We start from the raw sequence: 22,173 nt of genomic DNA, 5'->3' as shown, positions 1-22,173 counted from the left end.
TGGGACTGCTTTATAATAAAGGACATTTTCCATCCTGAAAAACGGCAAAGTCACTTTGAGAGTGTTTGTAGGTTGTGTTTCTGTTGAGCCTTCTGACTAAAGAATTTGTGGCGCATTGTGAAGTATCAAGGCTGAACCAGTTATTTTTGCTTAAGCAGCATTCTCCTGGAACAGGTGTAATTTATAATCAAGATAAAACGGCATTATTTCTGCCTTTAGAGTTAAAATAATGTATGAAAAATTAAAGGATTTCTGTAAAATGTTTATTTCATTTTCTAGCTACTTTTTCTACCTGTACAGGGAAAGTATTTGCTGATAATGTAGCGGCTGTTTATTTCCTTTCTGTCCTGTTTTATTCTTTAAAGGGGTAGGTTATTTAATAGTAACTTTCAGTATAATGTAGAGGTAGTGTATGGGCATTCTAAGAGAAATTGCCAGTTGTCTTTCATTTTTAATTTTGCAAATTTTTTTTAGTATGTGTCTGGTTGCTAGGGCCTAATTACCTTAGCAGTGAGGCAGCAGTTGGGAAGTAACATTGGAAAATAGATATTAGCGAGAACAAGATTTAAACTGAATCCTCACAATAAGGGCCAGGGCACACAGGCAGATTCAGGGAGATTAGTTGCCCAGCGACAAATCTCCTCTTCTTTGGGGCGACTAATCTCCCAGAACTGCCTGGCTAAAATGTAAATCGCTGGCGAGATGGCACTCAGTGTGATTTGTTTTCCCGAAGTTCCCTTATGAGGAAAACGAATCGCGACATGTGTCATCCCACCGTCGATTTACATTTTAGCCAGTGGGGAGGCAGTTCGGGGAGATTAGTCATCCGAAAGAAGAGGACCTTTGTCGCCGGGCGACTGAGTGCCCTGACCCTTAACCTGCTTTTGGTTGCCAGGGGTGAGCAACCCTAGCAACAAGATTTGACAGCGCTTTACATACATCATTCACATCAGTCCCTGCCCCAGTGGAGCTTACAATCTAAGGTCCTAACTCATTTACACCCACTAGGGTCAGTTTTATCAGGAGCCAATTAACCTGCCTGTATGTATTTGGAGTCAGGTAGAAAACTAATGTACTCAGAGGAAAACCACACAGACATGGGCAGAACATACAAACTCCTTGCAGATTGTGCCCTGCCTCGCAGTGCTGTAAAACAGAAATGCACTTTCCCTTTAACTCCAACAATAGGACAAGGCTGAAAGAGTAAGTGCTTTTCTTATTTTAAGAATAATTTACCCGTGGCTTGAGGATGATAGAGATCTGTGTGGGTGCGCTTTACTCTTGCCCTCTAGGTAACATTGTTGTCTGCTATGAGCCAGAAAGTAATGTCACCTGGCACTGATCACCTACAAGGAGCATGTGCGCTTGAAGTTAGAACCAGATCAGCTGTTCACGTTCGATGATCAGTGCCAAGGTCCTGAAGCGACGCCTCTAGACCGTGGAATAAAATCAGGGCAGGAGGTGGGACTTCAACTAGGTCCAAACCCTGCATGGGCTCTGGTGGAAGGATTAGTGCTATGTGATACTGGTACAGAACATTTGCACCTTTGTCTGTGGGTGTTTAGTTCTTCCTTTTTATTTTTTATCAAGTACAGTAATGGGACCTGTCATCCAGAATGCTCTGGACCTTGGGCTTTCTGGATAACGGATCTTTCCATAATTTGGATCTTCATACCTTAAGTCTACAAGAAAATCATATAAACATTAATAAAATAAATAAACCCAATAGGCTGGTTTTGCTTCCAATTAGGTTTAATCATATCTTAGTTGGGATCAAGTATAAGATACTATTTTATTATTACAGAGAAAAAGGAAATTTTAACAATTTTGGATAAAATGGAGTCTATGGGAGATGGCCTTTCTGTAATTTGGAGCTTTCTGGATAATGGGTTTCCGGATAACGGATCCCATACCTGTACTGTACAGTGAAGCAGGAGGCTGTGTGGTGCAGTTGTGGAGGGGTGCTAATGCAGGGGCCCCATGCTTTAGAAATCACCTGAATTTTCCTCTAACAGAATATGAGTTATATGGGGTTTCATTTTCTCAGGCTTGGGAGAGATGTGCTTCTGTGCAGCTCATTTTGAGTTATAAAGGCAGGTAACAGCAGGAAGTCTAATAGTCAAAACTTATCTCTGTACCATAACATTTTCCTGCTGAGCTGTGCTTAGTCCTGGGGAATACCAATGTAGGATTCATTTCATTGTACCCATCTAAAAGCTGCCAGTGAACTTCTTATTGCCATGCTTTCAGTATTTTATTAATGGCTGTTATTGACTGGGTAAAACCCGAGTAATGACAAGTAGACTGTAACGCAGCAGGAAGGTTGTCATTTCTACATGATAAGGAAAGTTGTGTGCGGTAATCTAAAAAACAATGAAGCCTTATGCAAGGATGAAACTGCAAGATGAGTCAATAACATCTTTAATCTAGGGCAACAAAGCCAAAGGGAAATAATTATATTTTCAGCTCTTAATACTTATATTAGACACAAAATGAATGCATAAACATGATAATGTGCCTGTAACCCTTTAAATATGGAGGAAGGGAGACTATAAACTGCCTTTATTTGTGTGTATTATTTATTTTATAAACATGAGTTGACATTTATGTTGAACCTTCTCTCTTTAAAGTTTGAAAAAGAGAAGCAGCACGATATTCGCAAGTTCTTTTCACCAAAACCTGATGCAGAAAAGAAACGCAAGAGAGTCTTGGATGACGGAACTAGTGAGCAGAAAGAGGAAGAATGTGGTCCAGAGCATGTGTTCAGTACCAGCAGCCATACAGACTTGCCTGAAACCTCTGAGGTGGTTGATGTTGATGCTCTTTATCCAGATGAGGACTTCGAGCAACAAGCCAAAAAATTCAGACCCACTGGCACCCAAACGCCTAAAAACATTCTCACAAAGAAAAGAAAATCTTGGAGTGGCAAACCTTCTGCCTTGTTCTCTTCTCCGAGGGCACGTGGCCTTTCTGAAGACACCTCTATGACCCCTCCAAGACCCCCTATGTCAGAAAAAAATTGGGACTGTATTGCTTGCACCTATACCAATAACTCTTTGTTACCGTACTGTGAGATATGCGACAGCCCAAGATCTAAACAAGGTACTGGTACAATGGTTCAACTTAAAGGGGAAGTGTATCCTCATTTTTTTCACATGAGCTTATTCAGTTGGGCATACATAAAAAGGAGCATAAACACTATCTGAACTTCCAGAAATAAATATGAATATAAGTATTTTTTACACAGATACACCTGATTTCACAGATTTAAAGTAAGCCAAGATGAAACAATGGCCCACAACATTTTAGCTCGCAGTGTAATGCAACCCTCCCTCAGCTTTTTCCATTGGGAAGTGATGGATCCTAGGACTTCAAGTCCCTCTGCTTTCCGGAGACTCTGTTCTGTACACCACCTCCATGGAAACAGATGGACTTCAAGTCCCATAATTTTACAACAGAACAAGATGAGGTAGTGGTTGCATTACACTGTGGGATGTTGGGAAATGGTTCATCAGAGTAACATGGCTTTTTTCAGTCGGTGGATTAAATACCTGTATAAAAATTACATTTATATTTATTTCTGGAAAATCAGTGTTAATCACCTTTTTCACATAAGCCCAACCAAGTGAGCTCATGTCAAAAAGCAGGGCATACTTTTATTATGCAAAGTGCAAAGTTTTCTTCGTTTTTTTCTTACAGTTTTCCACTGCCCTTCCATCTGCTGGTTTCTCTCCTGTGTTAGTGGCAATTCTGCTTAAGCATGCATAAAAGCTTAAGCCTAAAATGATGCCCACCATACCTATTTTTTATTTGTTATGCTTTATTGTTTGGCCGCTGTCCCACTTATTATAGTCCATGAACGAGGTACAGGAGAGGTTGATTTATATAACTTTCCAGGATGTTTCAATTTTTTTGGATGGCCAACAGCTTTAACATATTTGCAAAAATGTTGATATTCAAAACAGAATATTTCCCTGGGTTCAGTCTTTGGGAGAATAGAGTGTTGATTTAGTCATCTATTATATATGTGGGGGGGAGGTTGTGTATTTTTGGTTATTTTTCCCAAAGATACCATAACAATGCTGCCATATTCTTTTTGCTTAAGATTTCTTCTTCGTAATGAAATGAGCTGTGCAGGATCCATTTCCGAAAACTGCGCAGAAATTAAATGAGGTTATGCATATTTAAAATGTTTTTGCAGGGACATAAAATCTGCACCTGAACATCAGCCTGTGAATGTGTCTCCTCTCAAAGTGAAAGGTGCCAATTTCTGTCAGCAACGTATGTTCAGAGCTCCTATGGCATGGCATTAAGCTGGCACAAATGGACATTTCTGATTAATGTCAGCGGGATGTGAATTCAATGGACAAGAGTGCAGGTCCCGTTACCATGGCAGCAAATAAGCTGACATCTATAGCCATGCTGAGTTTTATTTTATTTTTTTTTATTATTTTTACCTTTCTGGAGACTTATGATCAAAAGGGCAATGAAATTATATATTCCCAGTTCTTTTGCAGGCTAATGATGCCACGTGTACATTTCATGCAAGCCTCCCACTAAGTCCCCTGCTCAATGAGATGAGGTTTGCACAGCTTAAAGGTTTAAAGGTCTCTTTAGGGCAGGATATCCAGGAGCAAATATTGACTTGCTCAAAGGACTATAAAGTGCTTGATGATTACTGAAGCATGACAAGCCAGCATTGTCTCATGATGTGCCTAATATTAATGTTCTTCTTTCATTAACTAACCCTCCTACATCTATAGCCCACTTCTCTAGATTGGTATTAAACCATCTGAACAGCACGCAAATATAAATTTATCTGGCCAGAATTAATCCAATCCACAGCTCTTACATTACAGCAGATCCCATAATATAAATCTATACTGTCCAAAGTTAAATATATTTATGCTGGTAGGGTTGATCTACTTTGTGCACTTTCTAGTCCCTTAGAAAGTTGTAAGTCGGCTAAACGCAGACGTCTTTAATTGGTTTTTATCTGATTCATATTAAAAATATAACCACTTACAATTGTTTAGGTCTGAAAATGAAGTACAAGTATGGAACCTGTTATCCAGAATGCTCGGAAACTGTTTTTTTCTTCTGGATAACAGATCTTTCCGTAATTTGAATCTTCATACCTTAAGTCTACTATAAAATCATGTAAACATTAAATAAACCCAATAGGCTGATTTTTCTTCCAACAAGGATTCATTATATCTTAGTTTGGATCAAGTACAAGGTAATATTACAGAGATAAAGGAAATAATTAAAAAAAAAAATTGGATTAAATGGAGTATATGGGAGAAGGCCTTCCCCTAATTTAGAGTTTTCTGGATAACATTTTTCCTGATAGATCCAATACCTGTATGTTTAATTGCTGAATTACTTAATGGATAATTGTTCACTGATGTGCACATATCATTTGGATGTTCTGTATGTACCTCTGTCTTTCTGAAAGGACATTAAGTCATCAATGTAAGGGAGCCAAAATACCACTCCTAATGCAAGACGTGCCGTGAAAGGCTTCTGAATTTAGAAGGTATTCCCATTCTTCATGCTACACACATAGCACTCTGTTAGAACCAGAAACAAGAAACTTTAACAGACAGGTGTATTACTCCTTTATGTCCATGTGGCCCACTATGCACCAGAACCTCTGGATTAAAGGGGACCTGTCACTCTAAGGAATAATTCTATTATTTTAGTCAAAATTAACTTTACTAACACAATATAAATTACATAAATCGTGTTTGTTTCAGGCTTGGTATTAAACAATTACAGCAAGCAGGTAGCAGAAATTCTGTGAACACTGTTATTAAAGGAATTTTTCAGTATAAAAATAAAAACTGGATAAATAGGTAGGCTAACTAACTATATTAGAAATATTTTTATATTTTGCACAGCCTATCTATTTAAAATCTACAAAAATCTGTGTAATACAAGTCCTTTTCAAATTAAATATGAAATCCAATTTTTTTTTATTAAATTATTCATAGCTGTTGTAAACTCATTTAAAAATATCAGCTGTCAATCAAATATTGCCTGCCCCTCCTCTACGCCTAGGCATAGAGGCTGGGGGAATGAATTACTTTCACTTTCCATTCAGCACTTCCTAGCTGTAACTGCTCTCCCTGCATTCCCCAAGTTCTCTTCACCATTTAATTGTGTAGCCAGGGCATGGGGATGGACATTGGGTCCCCCATTCTGGTGCACAAGAGATGATACAAGGCTTGCCTTAATAACTGTGTCCACAAATTGGCTCCTTCCTGGTTGCTATAATTATGAGTCCCAGACTGATGGAAACAAGATTCAAATAATTGATACAGTGTAATTAAAGTTCATTTTGCTTGACTAACATGAGAAAATAGGATTTGAAATAATTTTTTTGGGTGACGGGTCCCCTTTAAGGCAAGCTTTGTATCATGCCAAAATCTCGTTTATGTACCAGAATGGGGACCCGATGCACATGCCCATGCACAGGCTACACAATTAGGAATGGAAAGTGAAAGGAATTTCCTGCAGTGCCTCTGTACCTCATTCATAAATTCGGTGCAGGCGGAATATGATTGACAGCTGAGATTTTTAAATACCCTTTTAACAGGTATGGATGTTATGAGAAACAAAGAATCTGGGTTTTTGTGTTTCCGACTTTTATTAAACACGTTTTCATGTCCATGTGACATGTCCCCTTTTACAGCTCAGATACAGCCTAATAATTCAGAATCATAAATCTTAACTTGGGGACAGCTTGTTTTCACCTTTTTAGATCTCATCAGTGCAAGATATTGGATCATGGCTTCTAATTGGTAAGACTTGGTAAGCAATAGAGCAAAACAGTCATCAAGATTAGGGTGAGAAAAGCCATCCCCAATGCAAGAAATGCAATATACAGGCATGTGAATAGAAGATGAATATTCTCATGTCTTCACTGGGCCTAATTTGGGTAATGAAATGTAATATTTTTTCCAGTGCTTGAATTAATAGATATTTGTGTTTAATCAGTTTTTAATAGAATTTCCCATATTAGTTAAGTATTAATAACTAATCAGAAGCCATTAAATGGATGTGGTATATGAAATTCCATTAGCCAAGGTGGCGTCTATGGCCAAATGGGCACATCAGTGAAGGCCCTGGACATGGACTGCACTCCTACAGACCCAACAAAAGCCAAACACTTGCAGTGGTGCACAGAATTGTATGATTGACCCAATCATTTTGGGAAGAACCATGTTTATCTAAACCCTTTACTCCGCTATAAACGCTAGTGAATGTATATGTCTGTGTTCCTTGGCAATACTTGTTTACGTGCCTACCATGGACAGTTGCTCATGGTTATCTCGCCAGGAGCCATTTTTCTTTATGCAGAAGCGCTTACATTTGGCCTTAGGTCAGCTCCGTAACAAATGCTTTGTCTTCTAGAAATAATTGGATGTTTGGCACGCGGGCATTCTGGCAGCTTAACTTTTTTGTGACATTTGCTTCTCCCTTATGGTGCTCATGTCTTCATTTTTTCCACCTTCCTTTTTTTTACGAGGACAGGTCCTCCGACCAAAAAACAAATAGTCAATGCCAACTGCAATGAAGATGAGAAAGAAAATCAAAGGCTGAAGCATGTGGATAATGAGATTCTCAACGGCACTCAGCAGGACACGGCCCCCTCTCCGACTAGTGAGTTACAGAGGGATCATTTAATAAACACTGAAAATAACAAGTTGGAAGCCCACCCCGGGGACACATCAACAACTACTGAGCCAGGTAACGCTAAATGTACAACTTTCTCCTCTGCTAGGGTGACTAAATGTTCAATTGATAGAACAGCTTCCTATTGGAGAACGTTTGTTTGTATCTTCTTCGGCTGGGGAATGATTTTGCAGTATACTACAGTCTGTTTAATTAACCTTTTTATAACTTTTTTTTTTTCTTGTCGCAACATGTTGCCAGGTTATGATTTCCAGCAGGTAATTGCCTCCAGAGTAGCAACACTAACATGAAAAGAGGCTCTGCTAATCAATTTCTGCATCCAAGCAGTGACCGCCTCTTTTAGGAAGGGGTTACATTTCTAAATTAAACTTGTTCCCCCCCCCCCATGTTGCAGTCTCAGTCATGATCTTCCACTCCCGTTTCACCACTGCTGCTTCTCTCTTTCTCTCACATTCTCTTCCTTCTTGCCCTCCACCCTTTCCCCCTCGCTCCTTCTACTGAAATCCTTTCCCTAGTGGCTGCCTGCCCTGTATACGGATGCGTACATCCATACTGACTGCCCTACATATTGTGTTTTTTTTGCAGAACATTGTGAGAACTCTGTTTGTTTCCCAGTTTATGATGGATTAATGTTCTGCGCCAGCAAGCATACTGATAGAATCTATTTATATAGTAAGGTATGTTTACAGGCTGGAAATAAAACCCAGCCAGATTACAAGAATAAGGAATAAGACTTGAAAGGGCACACCTGGTTATTATTTCATTGATATCTGCAAACCACTTGGCCAGTTATTGTCTCACGCTAAGAAAACTTACAGATGCAATTCACTTTGTCTTTGGAGAACACATTTAGCTCCCAGTTTTCCACCATGTCTTATAAAAAGACTGGGAAAACTGTATATTGTATATGAGTGAAAGCATTTGCCTTGCACACCACATGCCTGTTGAGCCTCTGCAGTGCACTTTTTATTCAATGTCACTGGCCGCGTTAAATGCTATTTATAGTCATTATTGATGTATGCATGGTTCTCCATTTGCATCCCTTTTAACATTCAGATGCAAAACATTTCAGCGTTTTTTGACCAGAAGTTAATTTTATGTGGGTGTAAAACCTATATGTCATCCTTTAAAGTAAATAAAGAAGAAAAAAAGCATCAGGAATGGCACTAGCACATAAGCACTTATTCCTACCAATTAAAATTTCACCCCCACCACCTTTTTCAATAGCCATGCAAGTGGAGGCAGGGGGTTGGATGAAATGATTAGCATTTCTAGCTCAGCTTGAATATCTGATCTGTAAGGCTTCTTTCACTCTCCCAGCATCTGTCATTGCATGGTCTTAACTCAAGGGTGCCAATAGATCTTTAGGTGACCATGTCTATAAACATTTTCATTGGTACTGTCTATTGTTCATATTTTAGATAACCTGGATTGTAGAATTTTTTTTTAGACCCAACATTGGTAACGTCTGGGCACCCTTGTCCTTAGCATTCCATAAATAAGTGGATTTTATTGGTCAGTTTTATAGGAAAATCAGCCACGTATTACCATGACATGGGACACCAGTGATTGTTACATAATTAGCAAAAATTTCTTTGCAGAAACAAAAGCTTCTGGTAACCCATAGCAACCAATCAGCTTGATTGTATTGGTCTGAATAATAAAATCAATATCTTATTAAGCACTGATGGGCTTGGGCAATATTTTATTGTATTTTTCTGTATCCTCAGAAGTTTGCCATGTCTACAACCACCCCCCTTTATCCACATTTTCACAACAACTTTGCTCTTTTATTTGCTTACCCTCTCTTCCATACTTCACTTCTCTACTGTCTACTAATTCTCCATCATTTCCCATGAACTGTCATACCCACCCTTCTCTTCCTACCCATACTTGTTTTTTTCTGTCTTCTCTACCACTCTCACAATACCCCTACAGCCCTCTTCTACTTCCACCCTGTCCCCTACACTTTCCCCTTGCCTCACTTTTCCTACTCTCATCTTACTGGAAACCTATTTACCACTTGCACAAAAACTGCAGCCCCCCTCAATTTCCATCCTGCTATTTATTCTATCAATTACTTGCCATAAAATCTCATCTTTTCCTTTCCCTTCTTCTCTCCATCCCACCCCTGTTATCTGAATGTTAATTTTGTTTTTATGTTTTGTTCTGTTCTAAACATGCATTTGCTATTTTAGGAAGGGGAACCCATGAATTGTAATTTCATTCCTATGGACATCAGATTAGACAACTGGGATGATTTCCCTGAAGCTCTGCAAAAGAAACCTAACAGATCTTTGGTAAGATATAGTGTCTCGTATCTAATGTGTTCCATTAGAACAGGGGTCCCCAACCTTTTTTACCCTTGAGCCACATTCAAAAATAAAAAGTGTTGGGGAGCAACACAAGTATGCAGAATAGTTTCTGGGGTGTCAAATATGGGCTGTGATTAGCTATTTGGTAGCCACTATGTGGACTGGCAGGCTACAGGAGGGTCTGTTTGGCAGTGCACCTGTTTTTTATGCAACCAAAACTTGCCTCCAAGCCTGGAATTCCAAAATAAGCACCTGCTTTGAGGCCACTGAGAGCAACATCCAAGGGTTTGGGGAGCAACATATTGCTTGCGAGCTACTGGTTGGGGATCACTGCATTAGAAGTATGAAATGGAAACACAAAACCCACATACTAATTCCAGTTGGCTCATTTTATCAGCTGGTGTATAAAGACACACCTCCATATTCCAGTTATCTCTGTCTGCATATTTTTACCATCACCCTTTTTAGCCTACCAGCTTCTCATTCCACTTGGCCTACTCTCATGTTAAATAGCGTTTCATTCATTATGAGTTGATATGATTATTTCTTTCGTGCTCACTGCACACACTTCTGGTTATGCAGGGAGGGCTATTTATATGGCATATTTCTCTGGTGTCTCAAGGAGAGCAGTAACAATTTATTTCTTCTTGTATTTTAAAAACAGAACTTTGCCACTGTGCATTTTGAGATCTTTATGAATGTCTTTTCAGCTATTGATTTCATATTTCTAAACGTCAGCTTGGACTGCCCTTGGGCATGTTTAATTTCTCACCCTGGATATTCCGGGAAGCATTAGTGTGGTCATTTATCTATATTCTATGTTGTGTTGTCCTAAACAGTTTAGAATTCCTGTGGACAATATGTCTTGTTAAGATAAGCTCAGAACCAGACTGTCTAATTGCTGTCAGAGGTAGAACATTGGCTGATCTGTTCTTTAACTACTTTATTTGATCAGAATGGTAAGACTTGGATCTGAATGGTTAGTGGCGGTTCGGGAGATGGGAAAGTCCGATCGTACGTTGATTCGTACGATCGGATCTTTGCGTCTATGACCAGCTTTAGGCTGTGCCACCCCCACTGAGCTCAAGAGTTTGCTCTAAAACTTGGACGTCAACATCCATTTACACCTTGTGAGCACACATAGGCTACTGATATTCAGTGGCTGAAGGTCAAGGCATTAAGAATAGAATGAGAACATTCTTCCACTGCAGAGTCTAATAAATCAAATAACAATACAATTATAATTGAATGGTAATTGACTCATGTTGAACATACTGCCCTTTTAACACTTATGCTTTGATTTCTTTGCTGTTCAGAAGTTGTGGTGCCTCCTCAGTAGCAATGAAACATGCCCCCTATATCATGTCAGTTGCCATCCATGTAAAGGGTTACTTTAATTATTGTGCTAATGATAGATCCCGAAGAGAAGGGCTTACACAATAAGATATATGTGGGGGAAGAAAACGCAGATGGATAGCTTTTACAATGTAGCTTCAATCTGATGCAGACAGATGCTTTTCCATAAATACACGAAAAAGAAATTGCCATTTCTAACAGTGATACATTTGTAGACGCATAGCAAAATGGCACCGTGGAAAATGCTTCCTCTCAATTGCAGGCAGTTTCTTCATAATGATACATCTCTTCAGCAGTCTCCTAACTCGCAAGCTGCGAAAAGACTACTTTCCCCCCCCCCAGTGCCTTGGCATATGGTATTTGTGTGAGATGGATATTCCAGCCTGACTGATAAACAGCATGCCTTCATAATGCCTCTCAGAGATGCTGTATGGGCAGCTAATGTAAAATGTAAATACAAATTCTAATCCGTTAGGAAATGTTTGTTGGTTTTATTTGTGAAAACACATGCACCTTTAACGATCCTATATATAGAAGTTTTTTTTTTAATTAAACATTTTCTGCAAATTCAGGCGAGTGGTGTTAACTTCTGCCAGTGCTCAAAATAAGGGTGAGATCTGCTCCTTTAGCTAATTCTAACACCTACTTATTTTTGTGCTTGCAAATGCCAAGGAACTAATTTCTTCTCTCCCTCTCATTCGCAGTATTAGTAGCTGTGATACTTCATCAATATTCATTACCTTTTGGTGTAACCTTTTATCTGCCAAGTTCCGTGCATAGGGCTTTGAACAGGCTGAGGCCAGGAGATTGTGCTCATCTAGCACACTATCTAATAAACAGAACAAGTCAGCTACATTAGAGCGCAGGCTAACAGACGTAGGTCTGAGGTAGGCAGTCTGATACATAGTCAGAGACATGGATAGATAGATAGACAGACAGACAGACAGACAGACAGACAGACAGACAGATAGATAGTTAGTAGGGGGGTACCTTGTCTCTGTTCCCTGTATAACTCAGCCTGCAGCCTTGTGCCTTTATATGCCACAGAACTCCTCAGTGACTTCTAATATCCTTACAATTTACAGTAGGGGGTACATTATGCCTTATAATACATGAGTGATACCCAGAGTTCCCTGTATAGCTCAGCCTGCAGCCTTTATATGGTCACAGAAACCCTCAGTGATGTCCAATATCCTTATAATTAACAGTAGGGGGTACATTATCCCTTATAATACACGAGTGATACTCAGAGTTCCCTTTATAACTCAGCCTGTTGCCTCGTGCCTTTCTATGGTCACATATAACTTCTAATATCCTTATTATTTATACATTATTCCCAATACAACTATATTGATATAGGTGAATTGGAATTATATGGGAGTTATAAGACTGGTTTGGCACACAGCTTTACTTATTATTTAGACATCAAGTCTTCTAACAGACTTCTCTTCTCAAATTCTGCAACCTATGGCAAAATACAATTCCTTTCTGTAAGTACTGCAGTTCTTTTGGGGAACATCCCACAGAGAGAGTCTGTTGCTCATTCCCCACGGCTTCTGCTAATTTCCTGTGCTTTTTATTTTTACCCCTTCACTTAACTCTAGATTTTAAGGTTTGTGAGAGAATGGAACAGTTTGACGGCCATGAAGCAGAGGATAATCCGAAAAAGTGGCCTAATATTTAGCAGCCCTGTTGCGGCCCTGGGAGACCTCTCAAAACAGCAGCAGAAACCCAGCAGCACCAAGAGGTACAAATTAACTTTCCTCTCCCCAGTTCCTGACTTTTATGACTAGAGGAAAGGGGCCTTGAAGAATTAATGTTCTGAGCGGCTCGGCAGTAGGCCTCAGAGTTCTCAAAAGATACAGTATTAACCTTATTGTGTGGATGAGATTAAGGCTGCTGGTGATTGCATGCTAGAATGTGTTTTTCTTTCTATCTGAGAAACCTGAAGCAATAAATATAGTGGTGCTGGAAAAGAAAAGCTATATTCCTATAATCATCCTACGTTGTAAATGTATCTCCAAAGGAAGCATAAAATAGAGAATAAAATTAGTTGCACTCTTTTTTCCTTGCACAGTACCAAGGAAATTCAATTAACACAGAAAGTCAAAACTATATGGAATATGTTTGTAATGCTCTTATTTTTGTATTTTATTTGTTTGCGCAGAAGCATTTGTTATTCTGGTAATAATCATTTAGGGCTCACAGTGTCTTTTGAATGTTTGCCTCAGGGCTGGATCTCTATGGTAAGTGGGGATGAGTTACAGTAAGTGATATTCTTTCTTTCACTCTGTCTGGCAGTTAGCTCATCCCCATGAGATACTCACAAAATTCTATTGCTTCAACTTACTGATATTATCTTCATTTGGCCCTACCTTGGCACAGGGCTAAGCCAGCTGAGCACCCTAGGCAATCTGGCCATCACTTCACCCCACCCCATGCCTGAGCATGTACATGTGTACTCACACTTGTGCTCTGATAGTGGTGCAAAAAAGGTACGTCTTGCACCCCTGCACTGCTGTGGAACATGCCTCTTCTGCCCATCCCTAGTTGTGGCCCTGCCTTTCCATACGTACCACCCAACTAACATGTTCAACCATTATTTCTCAGCTTGACCACAGGATAAATAATTGGCTCCTGGTAAACCTGTTCTCATGTGTGTCAATGTGATGGTGCTCTTATGGCAATAGCGTACAAGGAGATTAGTCATCGCAATAAATATTTTCTTCTCCTCCAAATGCTTCTCTACTCGCAAGGAAACTTTGGGCATTTTCTCAAATGTATGACCACAATAACCTGGGGTACACATTTTGTAATAAAGACCACGTTTCTCCACTAGTGGTGCTCATCCATTGGCTATTCTGTGCTTACGACATCTGCGGGGGCCATTGCCTCCCAATCTCCACACTCATTACCTTATCACCTTATAAGCAATGTGTTGTGTGACAGAGCTAAAGATGTTTGTACCTATCCAAGTCACTTTTCATATGAAGCCTGATCTCTGCTCTAAATGCACGCAGGTGATGATTAGTTTTCTCACATCAATTAACACCTTTAGACGTTGCTTGCGCTGCTGATTGTCAGACTCAGAACTGAATCACATTAGTCTCACCTGCATTTATTCACTATTGCCATGCGACTCAGCTGCACGTGAGCTTGAAAAAAAGCAACATATTCTAAAATAAACTTTTAGTTTCTAATCTGTTACTTGTTCATATTAACTGAAAGTCCATAAAGTGATCCCCTGAGCCATTTACTTTTTTTCACCCTTGATTTTTCCCCCATAAAAGCCCCATTTTCCAAGTTCAATTGTCCAGTCAAGGATGCCCTACATCCCCCCACTTTTATGTCAGTGATCCAACAATCTCCTGCCATGTTTCTCACTGCAAATATCATCCTTTAGTCTTTTCATGCCATCTAGTAGTGGATTAAACATGAAATACGTATAATTAGGGATTTACAATCCCTAGATCACTAATAAGTGCTCACATGGTAAAGAATCTGGCAATAAGGAAAAACAAACCTTACACATGTTCTTATTATTCCTCCAGTATCCCATCACATACCTAGGGGCCACCCAAGCCCGGACTGGCAATCTATGGGTTCTGGCAAATCCCAGAGGTGCTGCTGTAAGATGCCATAGACAGACACTTTTTTTGGGCTGTTGGGCCCCTGTATACATAGAATGCCAGGGCCTATTTTGATTCTCAGTCCAGACCTGGGGTCACCCAAATGCTGTAACTATGGATCCCATGTTCTTATTGAAATCTTGGTGCAGCCTTTCATTAGTAAGAATATATCATGTTTTACTCCAGGGCACCATGGTGGAGGGGGGGCAGGGGGTAATGCTGTAGAGAGCCCTGCCTTCAGTATCTTTATTTACTTGGCATCAGGGTGTGCGTGCCTTCCTGCGTTGTGAAATCATTATATGGTGGGAGTGCAAGAGATACTTTAGGTAGGTGCTGGGCAGAGGGAGAATCATACAAATCATGGTCAGGTAGCTGGATGTTTTACCAAGGGGAACGTAGGGCAGTTTATATTACATTGCACATGCAGGGCTCAAGGAAGAACCATTGGGGGGGGGGGCAACCGGGGCAGTAGGGCTCAACATTAAAAGAACAGAAATTAGAGTCAAGAGAAAAATGGAATATGCAAGAGGTTTGGCATATTTAGGACAGACAAGAAATCAAGGGGGTGAAGAGAAAAGGAGGGAAAAGTAGAGAAATAGAAAGTCAAGGTGAATGATAGAGAATAACTGGAAAAAAAGTGTTATCACTTATCACGTTGATACTGTTTTGGTGATAATATAATAAAAAATACTGCAGAAAATTGAGTGAGTCTGGATCCGTAAACAAAAACCGATGTGCAATTGTACAACAGGACTATGGGCTCTGTATTTGTGCTGCCGAGTTACATTCAGTAACACTATTTACCTGTCTGTGGAAACTGTTCTGTTCCATTTTATTTCCTTGCTGCTCCATAGAGATGAACAAGGATTTCACTATCTAACTGCAGAATACAGACAAACAGTTGGATGAAGTTACATAGAGTGGCTGGGTCCTTGTGATTTCCATAGACTTCTGCAATGCAGATGACAGTCCTGCCAGAAGTATGAGCATTATACTGTCACAGACTCTTGTGAGCATTCTCAGCTCATGGTATCCTCTCCAATCAACCTGCATGCCACGTCTCATCTAGGCAGGGCCTTGAAAGCTGTTTTGATACATTTCCTTATCTGTCCCTGGCTACAGTTATTTTGGAAGATTATCTGTGTGCATGGCTGAATATTTCCTTTGAATTGCCCAAACCAGCATGGAAAGCTTCAGAACCTTTAATTTCTCCTGAAATTCAGTGAATCGCTACAATTGAACCCAACTGGGAGCCAATTTAGCTAGTATTTTATTTGTGAAGGTGATTTGCCAGTCATACCTGAGCTAATTTAAGATTGAGGTAAAAAGGAAGAGGGGGGGGGGGGGTCTCCCTAATCAAAACATCTTTTCATTTTTGTTTCAAAAAAAGACTGTTCTTTCTGCCTGTAAGCTCTGAATTAGACATGTTAGGAAATGGGGGGAGGGGTGTTTAATTACAAACTGTACAACAATAATAATGTACAATAATATTAGCTGTGCATTAATGTGATGTCCATCATGTGGAACTTGTATAGACAAATCATCACCATGACCATCACAAGCAAGTAGAGGGTACATGGTAGGGTCGAGCAGAGATGTAAGCTCCAGTATTGCAATATTTTACTTTTCATAAATGTTCTGATCTGAATATACAAATGAGGGTTTACATGGGAGATATTTTGTGTAATATTAGTTTTTTTTCCTTCAATTCAAATTTTGCACTTCAGTGGTTCTATGGAGTACTTTCCAAAATAGCTCATGCAGCCAAGTGAGAGAGTGGCCCCGTAGCTCCTGTACCTCTCCATTTAGTGTGTGTGTGTTTGTGTGTGTGTGTGTGTGTTTAGCTTTGTGATCTCTTTGTACCACTTATTGCAGAGAAGAGCCCCAATGGAGCAATAGCAACTCAAAGGTACCAGTTCTTACTTTTGTGAAGTGCACACGAGCCACGGTGTAGTAGGGGGCAGTAGACTACATGTAATACACATTGTACACAAGAGCCTTGTTCTATGATAAAGATCATTTCTTGCAAAAATAAAGTGTGTCATTGTGACCAATAGGTCAGAATGCCAACAGGCTCTGTCAGTTACACGGATACATATTTAGTACATGTCTCATATATATACCAGACCCATTCCCTTCACAAAATATCTATGAGCTCCTTGTGTGGGCATTTCAGGGAAAAATCCAAAAAGTCAACATATCCATCAGTAAAAAGTTTCCAAAACTTGATTGAATGAGAGAGATAAACAAGCAGCCGTGCCCTTTCTTTGAGCAGAGCCCTTCTCCAACAGGTTCCTCCAGGCTCAGTATTGTACAGCTCACAGGGAATGGCTACTTGCCCTTTATCCAATCAAAGACAATGTCAGTGCTGGTAAAGTGGAAATATTCCCTTTTTTATTTATTTGTTTTCATATCATATATTAGAGACAGACACAGACCCCGTATGCAATAAAAGGCATTAAGTTTGCCCAGGAGCAGTAACCATTAGCAACCAATAAGATGTTTGCTTTTAAACAGGTAACCAGTAAATCCTGCCTGCTGATTGGTTGCTAAGGTTTACTGCACCTGGGCAAACCTAGTGACTTTTATTACATAACCCCCAGAATGTCTATTTGTTATCATCACTTTCAATGTGTGTATGTTTTATCTATTTGTGTGGGAGGTGCCATAATGTGCTAGGATCTGACATATCATCAGTTGCCTGCAGAAAAGTAGATTGCTATGAAATATATATATATATATATATATGGTTTTACTTTACTGGGCAATATCTATTGAACTTGGGAGCTGTCTTGTGTTACTCGGCAAGAAAAGCGCAGTCTACCAGCTCCTGTATCAACGTACAAAGGCTGCTCCATCTACTTCCCCTTTAATTTAACCCACAGAGCGTGTTTGTATTTGAACCTGGTCTAACATTGTATTTTACTGCATTGCTGGCACTGCAGTCATAAACCAGCAGGGGAAAATATTGTTTTTCTGCTCTCCCACGCTTGCTAAAGTACAGCTCAGATAGTGGGATATATCCTGCGCTCTATGAAGTTATTGCAGCTCACATATATATTTACTTAACAGCAACAAAAACCCATGGGAAGTGGCACAGCAACAAAACTGAGATTGAGTGGGTATTTTGGGACAGTCATCTTAAGTTGCCATGTTACAGAAAAACATAGCCATTTTATTGCTGTGTGATGTGCCATAGACTTTTGCAGCGCTCAGCCCACAAGCCTTGTACCTGCCACTAGATATACTGTACCTTGCTCCAACTGATATCCCCCTATCTGTGCCTGTGGAGGGGTGCCCCACTTCAGAGCATTCTATGGGCTCCTGTAAGTCCTGGCCTGCTCTCTTTCCTATGGCCAGGCCATGTGCCAAGTTGCACTTCCTGATCCTGGTCTGCTCTGTGTTTTCCATGGATAAAAAGGAAGTTTTCCTTAGATATCATTCCAATCTACACCCAGAATTTACCCAGGTACTCCAAAATTCCTGTTCCTGGACTGCTCTCTTTCCCATTGTCAGACAGGAACCTTCCCCAAGATATGTCAATCCAGTCTGCAGCAGGTACTGAACCAGAGCTCGGTACCTGATGCAGATTGGATGACATATCTTGGGGAAGGTTCCTGTCTGACTATGGAAAAGAGTGGACTTCCTACTCCTGGACTGTTCTCTTTCCCATGTCTGGCCGTGGGATGAAACATATCTCAGTTACTGGTTAGAGGGTTTCCCATTGCCTTGATCTATGTGAGCAGTGTTGGATATTGGCCGTATAGGTTGAATAGCATTTGGAGACCCTCTTTTTTTTTTGCCATTTTGTGGGATGGGGGAGTTGGGGTTTCAGAAGAATGGCTTTTGTGCACCCCAATAAGTTCATTTTACAATACGGAGTTACCATTTCTTTCCAGAAAGGTAAGTCACATGAGTCGACTAGGCCCCAGATCTATAAGGTTAATGCATGTGGCAGCACAGTAGAGTGTTTGTACTCATTTCCCTGCTTTCACAGCTGATTTATGTGGCACATTTCTCACATCCCGCTCCATTCCCAGGTACCTGACCAAAGAAGATGTTGCTGCCGCCTCATTAAGCAAAGTTCAGAGCAGCGGAGGCAGCGTGAGGTTGATCTGCAGGGACTCTGCCTCGTCAATCAAAGGGCAGGTGTGTTCCGCAGCAGCTGCAGAGCCTCCCGCAACGTAAGTGCTGCCCGCTGTGACAGTTGCATTGATAAACTGAGGGGATGTGCCCTTATTAATGCACTCGTGTTCACTTTGGCATCTTGTTTTTTTGTTTTTAAGCACTAGCACATATTTTGCATAGCAACTGTAACTAGGCTTTATGTGGCCTCCATTTAAGACGTGACAGCCTGTGCCGAGTCGGATTGGAATGGCCAGGCTAGTGATTTTAGCTCAGGAGTGAGCAGATAAGAATCATGCAATTACCTGGAATCATTCAATAGGAGCAGCTAAAATCCTACACTTTACTTATTAGAAATAACCTCATCTGCCGCCTGAAACTGTCATGTGTCCTTAATCAGACCCTGCAGTGCACACGGGAAAGTCTCCTTGTTTTTCGGAGCATTTTGGCAAAGCTATAGTAGCTGCGTAATGGGTGGAGTTCCCCTGTAATTGTTAGTGGCACCTTTAAGAATATATGGGAAGATACGGCCGGTTAGAATATGTCCTTCTATTCTATTGGTCGTTGCTTATGATGGGTGCACCCAGCCTGCTTGGCACCCTGAGCTTCTATGTAGTTAAAGTGCCAGCGGGTGGTAAGATTTGATGTCAGTTTTGCTCACAGCAGGGATTCAGGTTTGTTTCCAAAGAATAAAGTTTCCTTTTAAGGTGCAAGAAGAGAATATATTCTAATTATGCACATGAAAGGTGCCCGTTGCTGTTTCATATGCTAATTGTGCCGTTCCTGCAGGTAATGACATTGGTAATCAGAACTACGTGCCTTATTGGTTACACAAGTGCAGTCGTTCCAGCAAAAAGAGGCTGATTTATAGGAGGCGGCCTATTTATTGTCCGACTCGCTGAATCGCTTTATCCTTCCTATTAGTTTCACAGTTTGAAATTGTAATGAGACAGTAATTATTATATTTGTGGAGCAGATACTCTGTGTGTATATATATATATATATATATATATATATATATATATAGTTCCGAATCACTCCTCTCCCTCAAATGTCTCTCTAATTAGAGTGGAAGATGGAAAAGATCAAAGCTCTTCCATGATTCAGCCTGTCCACTCAGAAGGAGAATGTTCGGCCCTTAAAGGATACCTCCAGGCGATGGACAGTGAGGGGAAGCCTCTGTGTATTCACTGCCAGGGGCCATGTACTCAGCCGTCCAATCAGCACCTCGCCACCGCCTGGGACACTCGCTTCTGCACCCGCAAATGTCAGGACGACTTCTTCATACGCTCCAACCAGAGTTACATGAGGGCAAAGGTGTTTGAAACGGAGCATGGAGTTTGCCAGCAGTGCTGTCTGAACGTCCACGAGCTGTACCTGAGCGTCAGAGATGCCCCCAAGGGCCAGAGGAAGACTCTGCTGGAAAGCACATGGATGGCACAGCTGCCTCTAGCTCAAGTATGTCTCCTGTCACTGGGAGAAATAGAGAATTGGGGATAATGCTTGGGGGGATATGATTGGCTACAGCATGATGGCAAATATGTCTGCAAGAATTAGCAAGACTGTTCCCATGCTATGTATTATGTACTGTGTTGCACTGCTGAAAAGCCACCCCAACTTGTGTCCTTGTTCTGCTCCAACAGCTGAATGAACTAATCCGAAACCCCACAGAAGGGCAGTTCTGGCAAGTGGACCATATCACCCCAGTATACGGCGGAGGGGGGCAGTGCTCTCTGGATAATCTGCAGACTCTCTGCACTGTGTGTCATAGAGAGGTGAGTGGGTTTGATTGTGCCATTATCCCAGCGCCCCCATAACTGCATTACAGCAAAGAAACCACAATAACTACACATAGGACTTGTGACAAAATGTGTCTTTAGTGCTGAGCTGCTCAGTGTGACTTACCTCATTGTCTCATCAGTTCCAGGCCTATAATTGCAATTGGAGCTGCTTTCATGTTGTCCTTTTATATTGTTTCCAAGACTAAATCTAAATAATGTGCAGACTTTCCCTGGCTAATTATCCTGCTTTATGGCATGTTAATGGCCTCTATTAAGAGTCAACTGCCAGGCGGCATGATCAGGGGCACAGAGGTGAGTGTAAGATGGAGCTCATACTCATGGACATCATTTAGAGCCAAACAGCAATGCTGGGCCTGACTGGGGGCACTTTTGCCATTAGTGCTACAGAGGGAAGTCACAAGGTCAGTGCAGAGTCACAGACTTATGAGCGACTTATTGTTATGGACAAACCATCATCCCAAGGACATTGTCACATTGAGCAGCAGTCTGTACCAGCAGTGATCACATGTCTGCAGAGGAGGGGGGATACTAATAATAATCTCAGGGTGTTGAGAGCATTACATACACTGAGCCTTTGATGCAGCTTTGACTATAGGAGCCACAGCCCAACCCGCAGTCAACAAGCTCTGCACAATGTATGACACTGTATATAGAACTTGCTCATGTTCTACTGGGCAGCTTCACTCTTGCACAGAATTCAGTGTGTTCAGCTGGGATCTCATCTTCTTATAATCCTGGTGAGGCCCAAGTGCACTCCTGACACCTTAGTTAGTTAGTTAGTCCCATTACTTTCCAACACTTGTCACACAGTGATTCAGCTAATGAATCAAGTACAGAACAGTAATAGGTCCAGAACCCTAACTGTAATGTCTTCAGTGGCTTCCACTTGTGTGATCACTCCCCAGTAGAGATCGCTCCCCAGTAGAGATCGCTCCCCAGTAGAGATCGCTCCCCAGTAGAGATCGCTCCCCAGTAGAGATCGCTCCCCAGTAGAGATCGCTCCCCAGTAGAGATCGCTCCCCAGTAGAGATCGCTCCCCAGTAGAGATCGCTCCCCAGTAGAGATCGCTCCCCAGTAGAGATCGCTCCCCAGTAGAGATCGCTCCCCAGTAGAGATCGCTCCCCAGTAGAGATCGCTCCCCAGTAGAGATCGCTCCCCAGTAGAGATCGCTCCCCAGTAGAGATCACTCCTGCATCCTATCCCAGGGCCAGACTTGGTTTCCTATAGTACCTGAGCATCTCCTAG

General features: G+C 41.0%; 1 protein-coding gene across 1 annotated transcript in view; it reads left to right on the top strand.

Moving 5' to 3' along the window:
- Positions 1-22,173, top strand: part of zranb3.L (zinc finger RAN-binding domain containing 3 L homeolog) — a 156,521-nt gene that overhangs the window by 133,609 nt on the left and 739 nt on the right. Inside the window, exons 13-20 of the mRNA XM_018235689.2 lie at positions 2,631-3,102; positions 7,540-7,755; positions 8,287-8,378; positions 9,900-10,001; positions 12,977-13,119; positions 19,042-19,185; positions 20,194-20,584; positions 20,770-20,901. Coding sequence (XP_018091178.1) covers positions 2,631-3,102; positions 7,540-7,755; positions 8,287-8,378; positions 9,900-10,001; positions 12,977-13,119; positions 19,042-19,185; positions 20,194-20,584; positions 20,770-20,901 — 1,692 coding nt within the window. The remainder of the gene's footprint in view (positions 1-2,630; positions 3,103-7,539; positions 7,756-8,286; positions 8,379-9,899; positions 10,002-12,976; positions 13,120-19,041; positions 19,186-20,193; positions 20,585-20,769; positions 20,902-22,173) is intronic.

Source organism: Xenopus laevis, chromosome 9_10L (genome assembly GCF_017654675.1).
Source record: "Xenopus laevis strain J_2021 chromosome 9_10L, Xenopus_laevis_v10.1, whole genome shotgun sequence".
Taxonomy (NCBI): domain Eukaryota; kingdom Metazoa; phylum Chordata; class Amphibia; order Anura; family Pipidae; genus Xenopus; species Xenopus laevis.
This window is presented reverse-complemented; position numbering and strand designations above follow the sequence as displayed.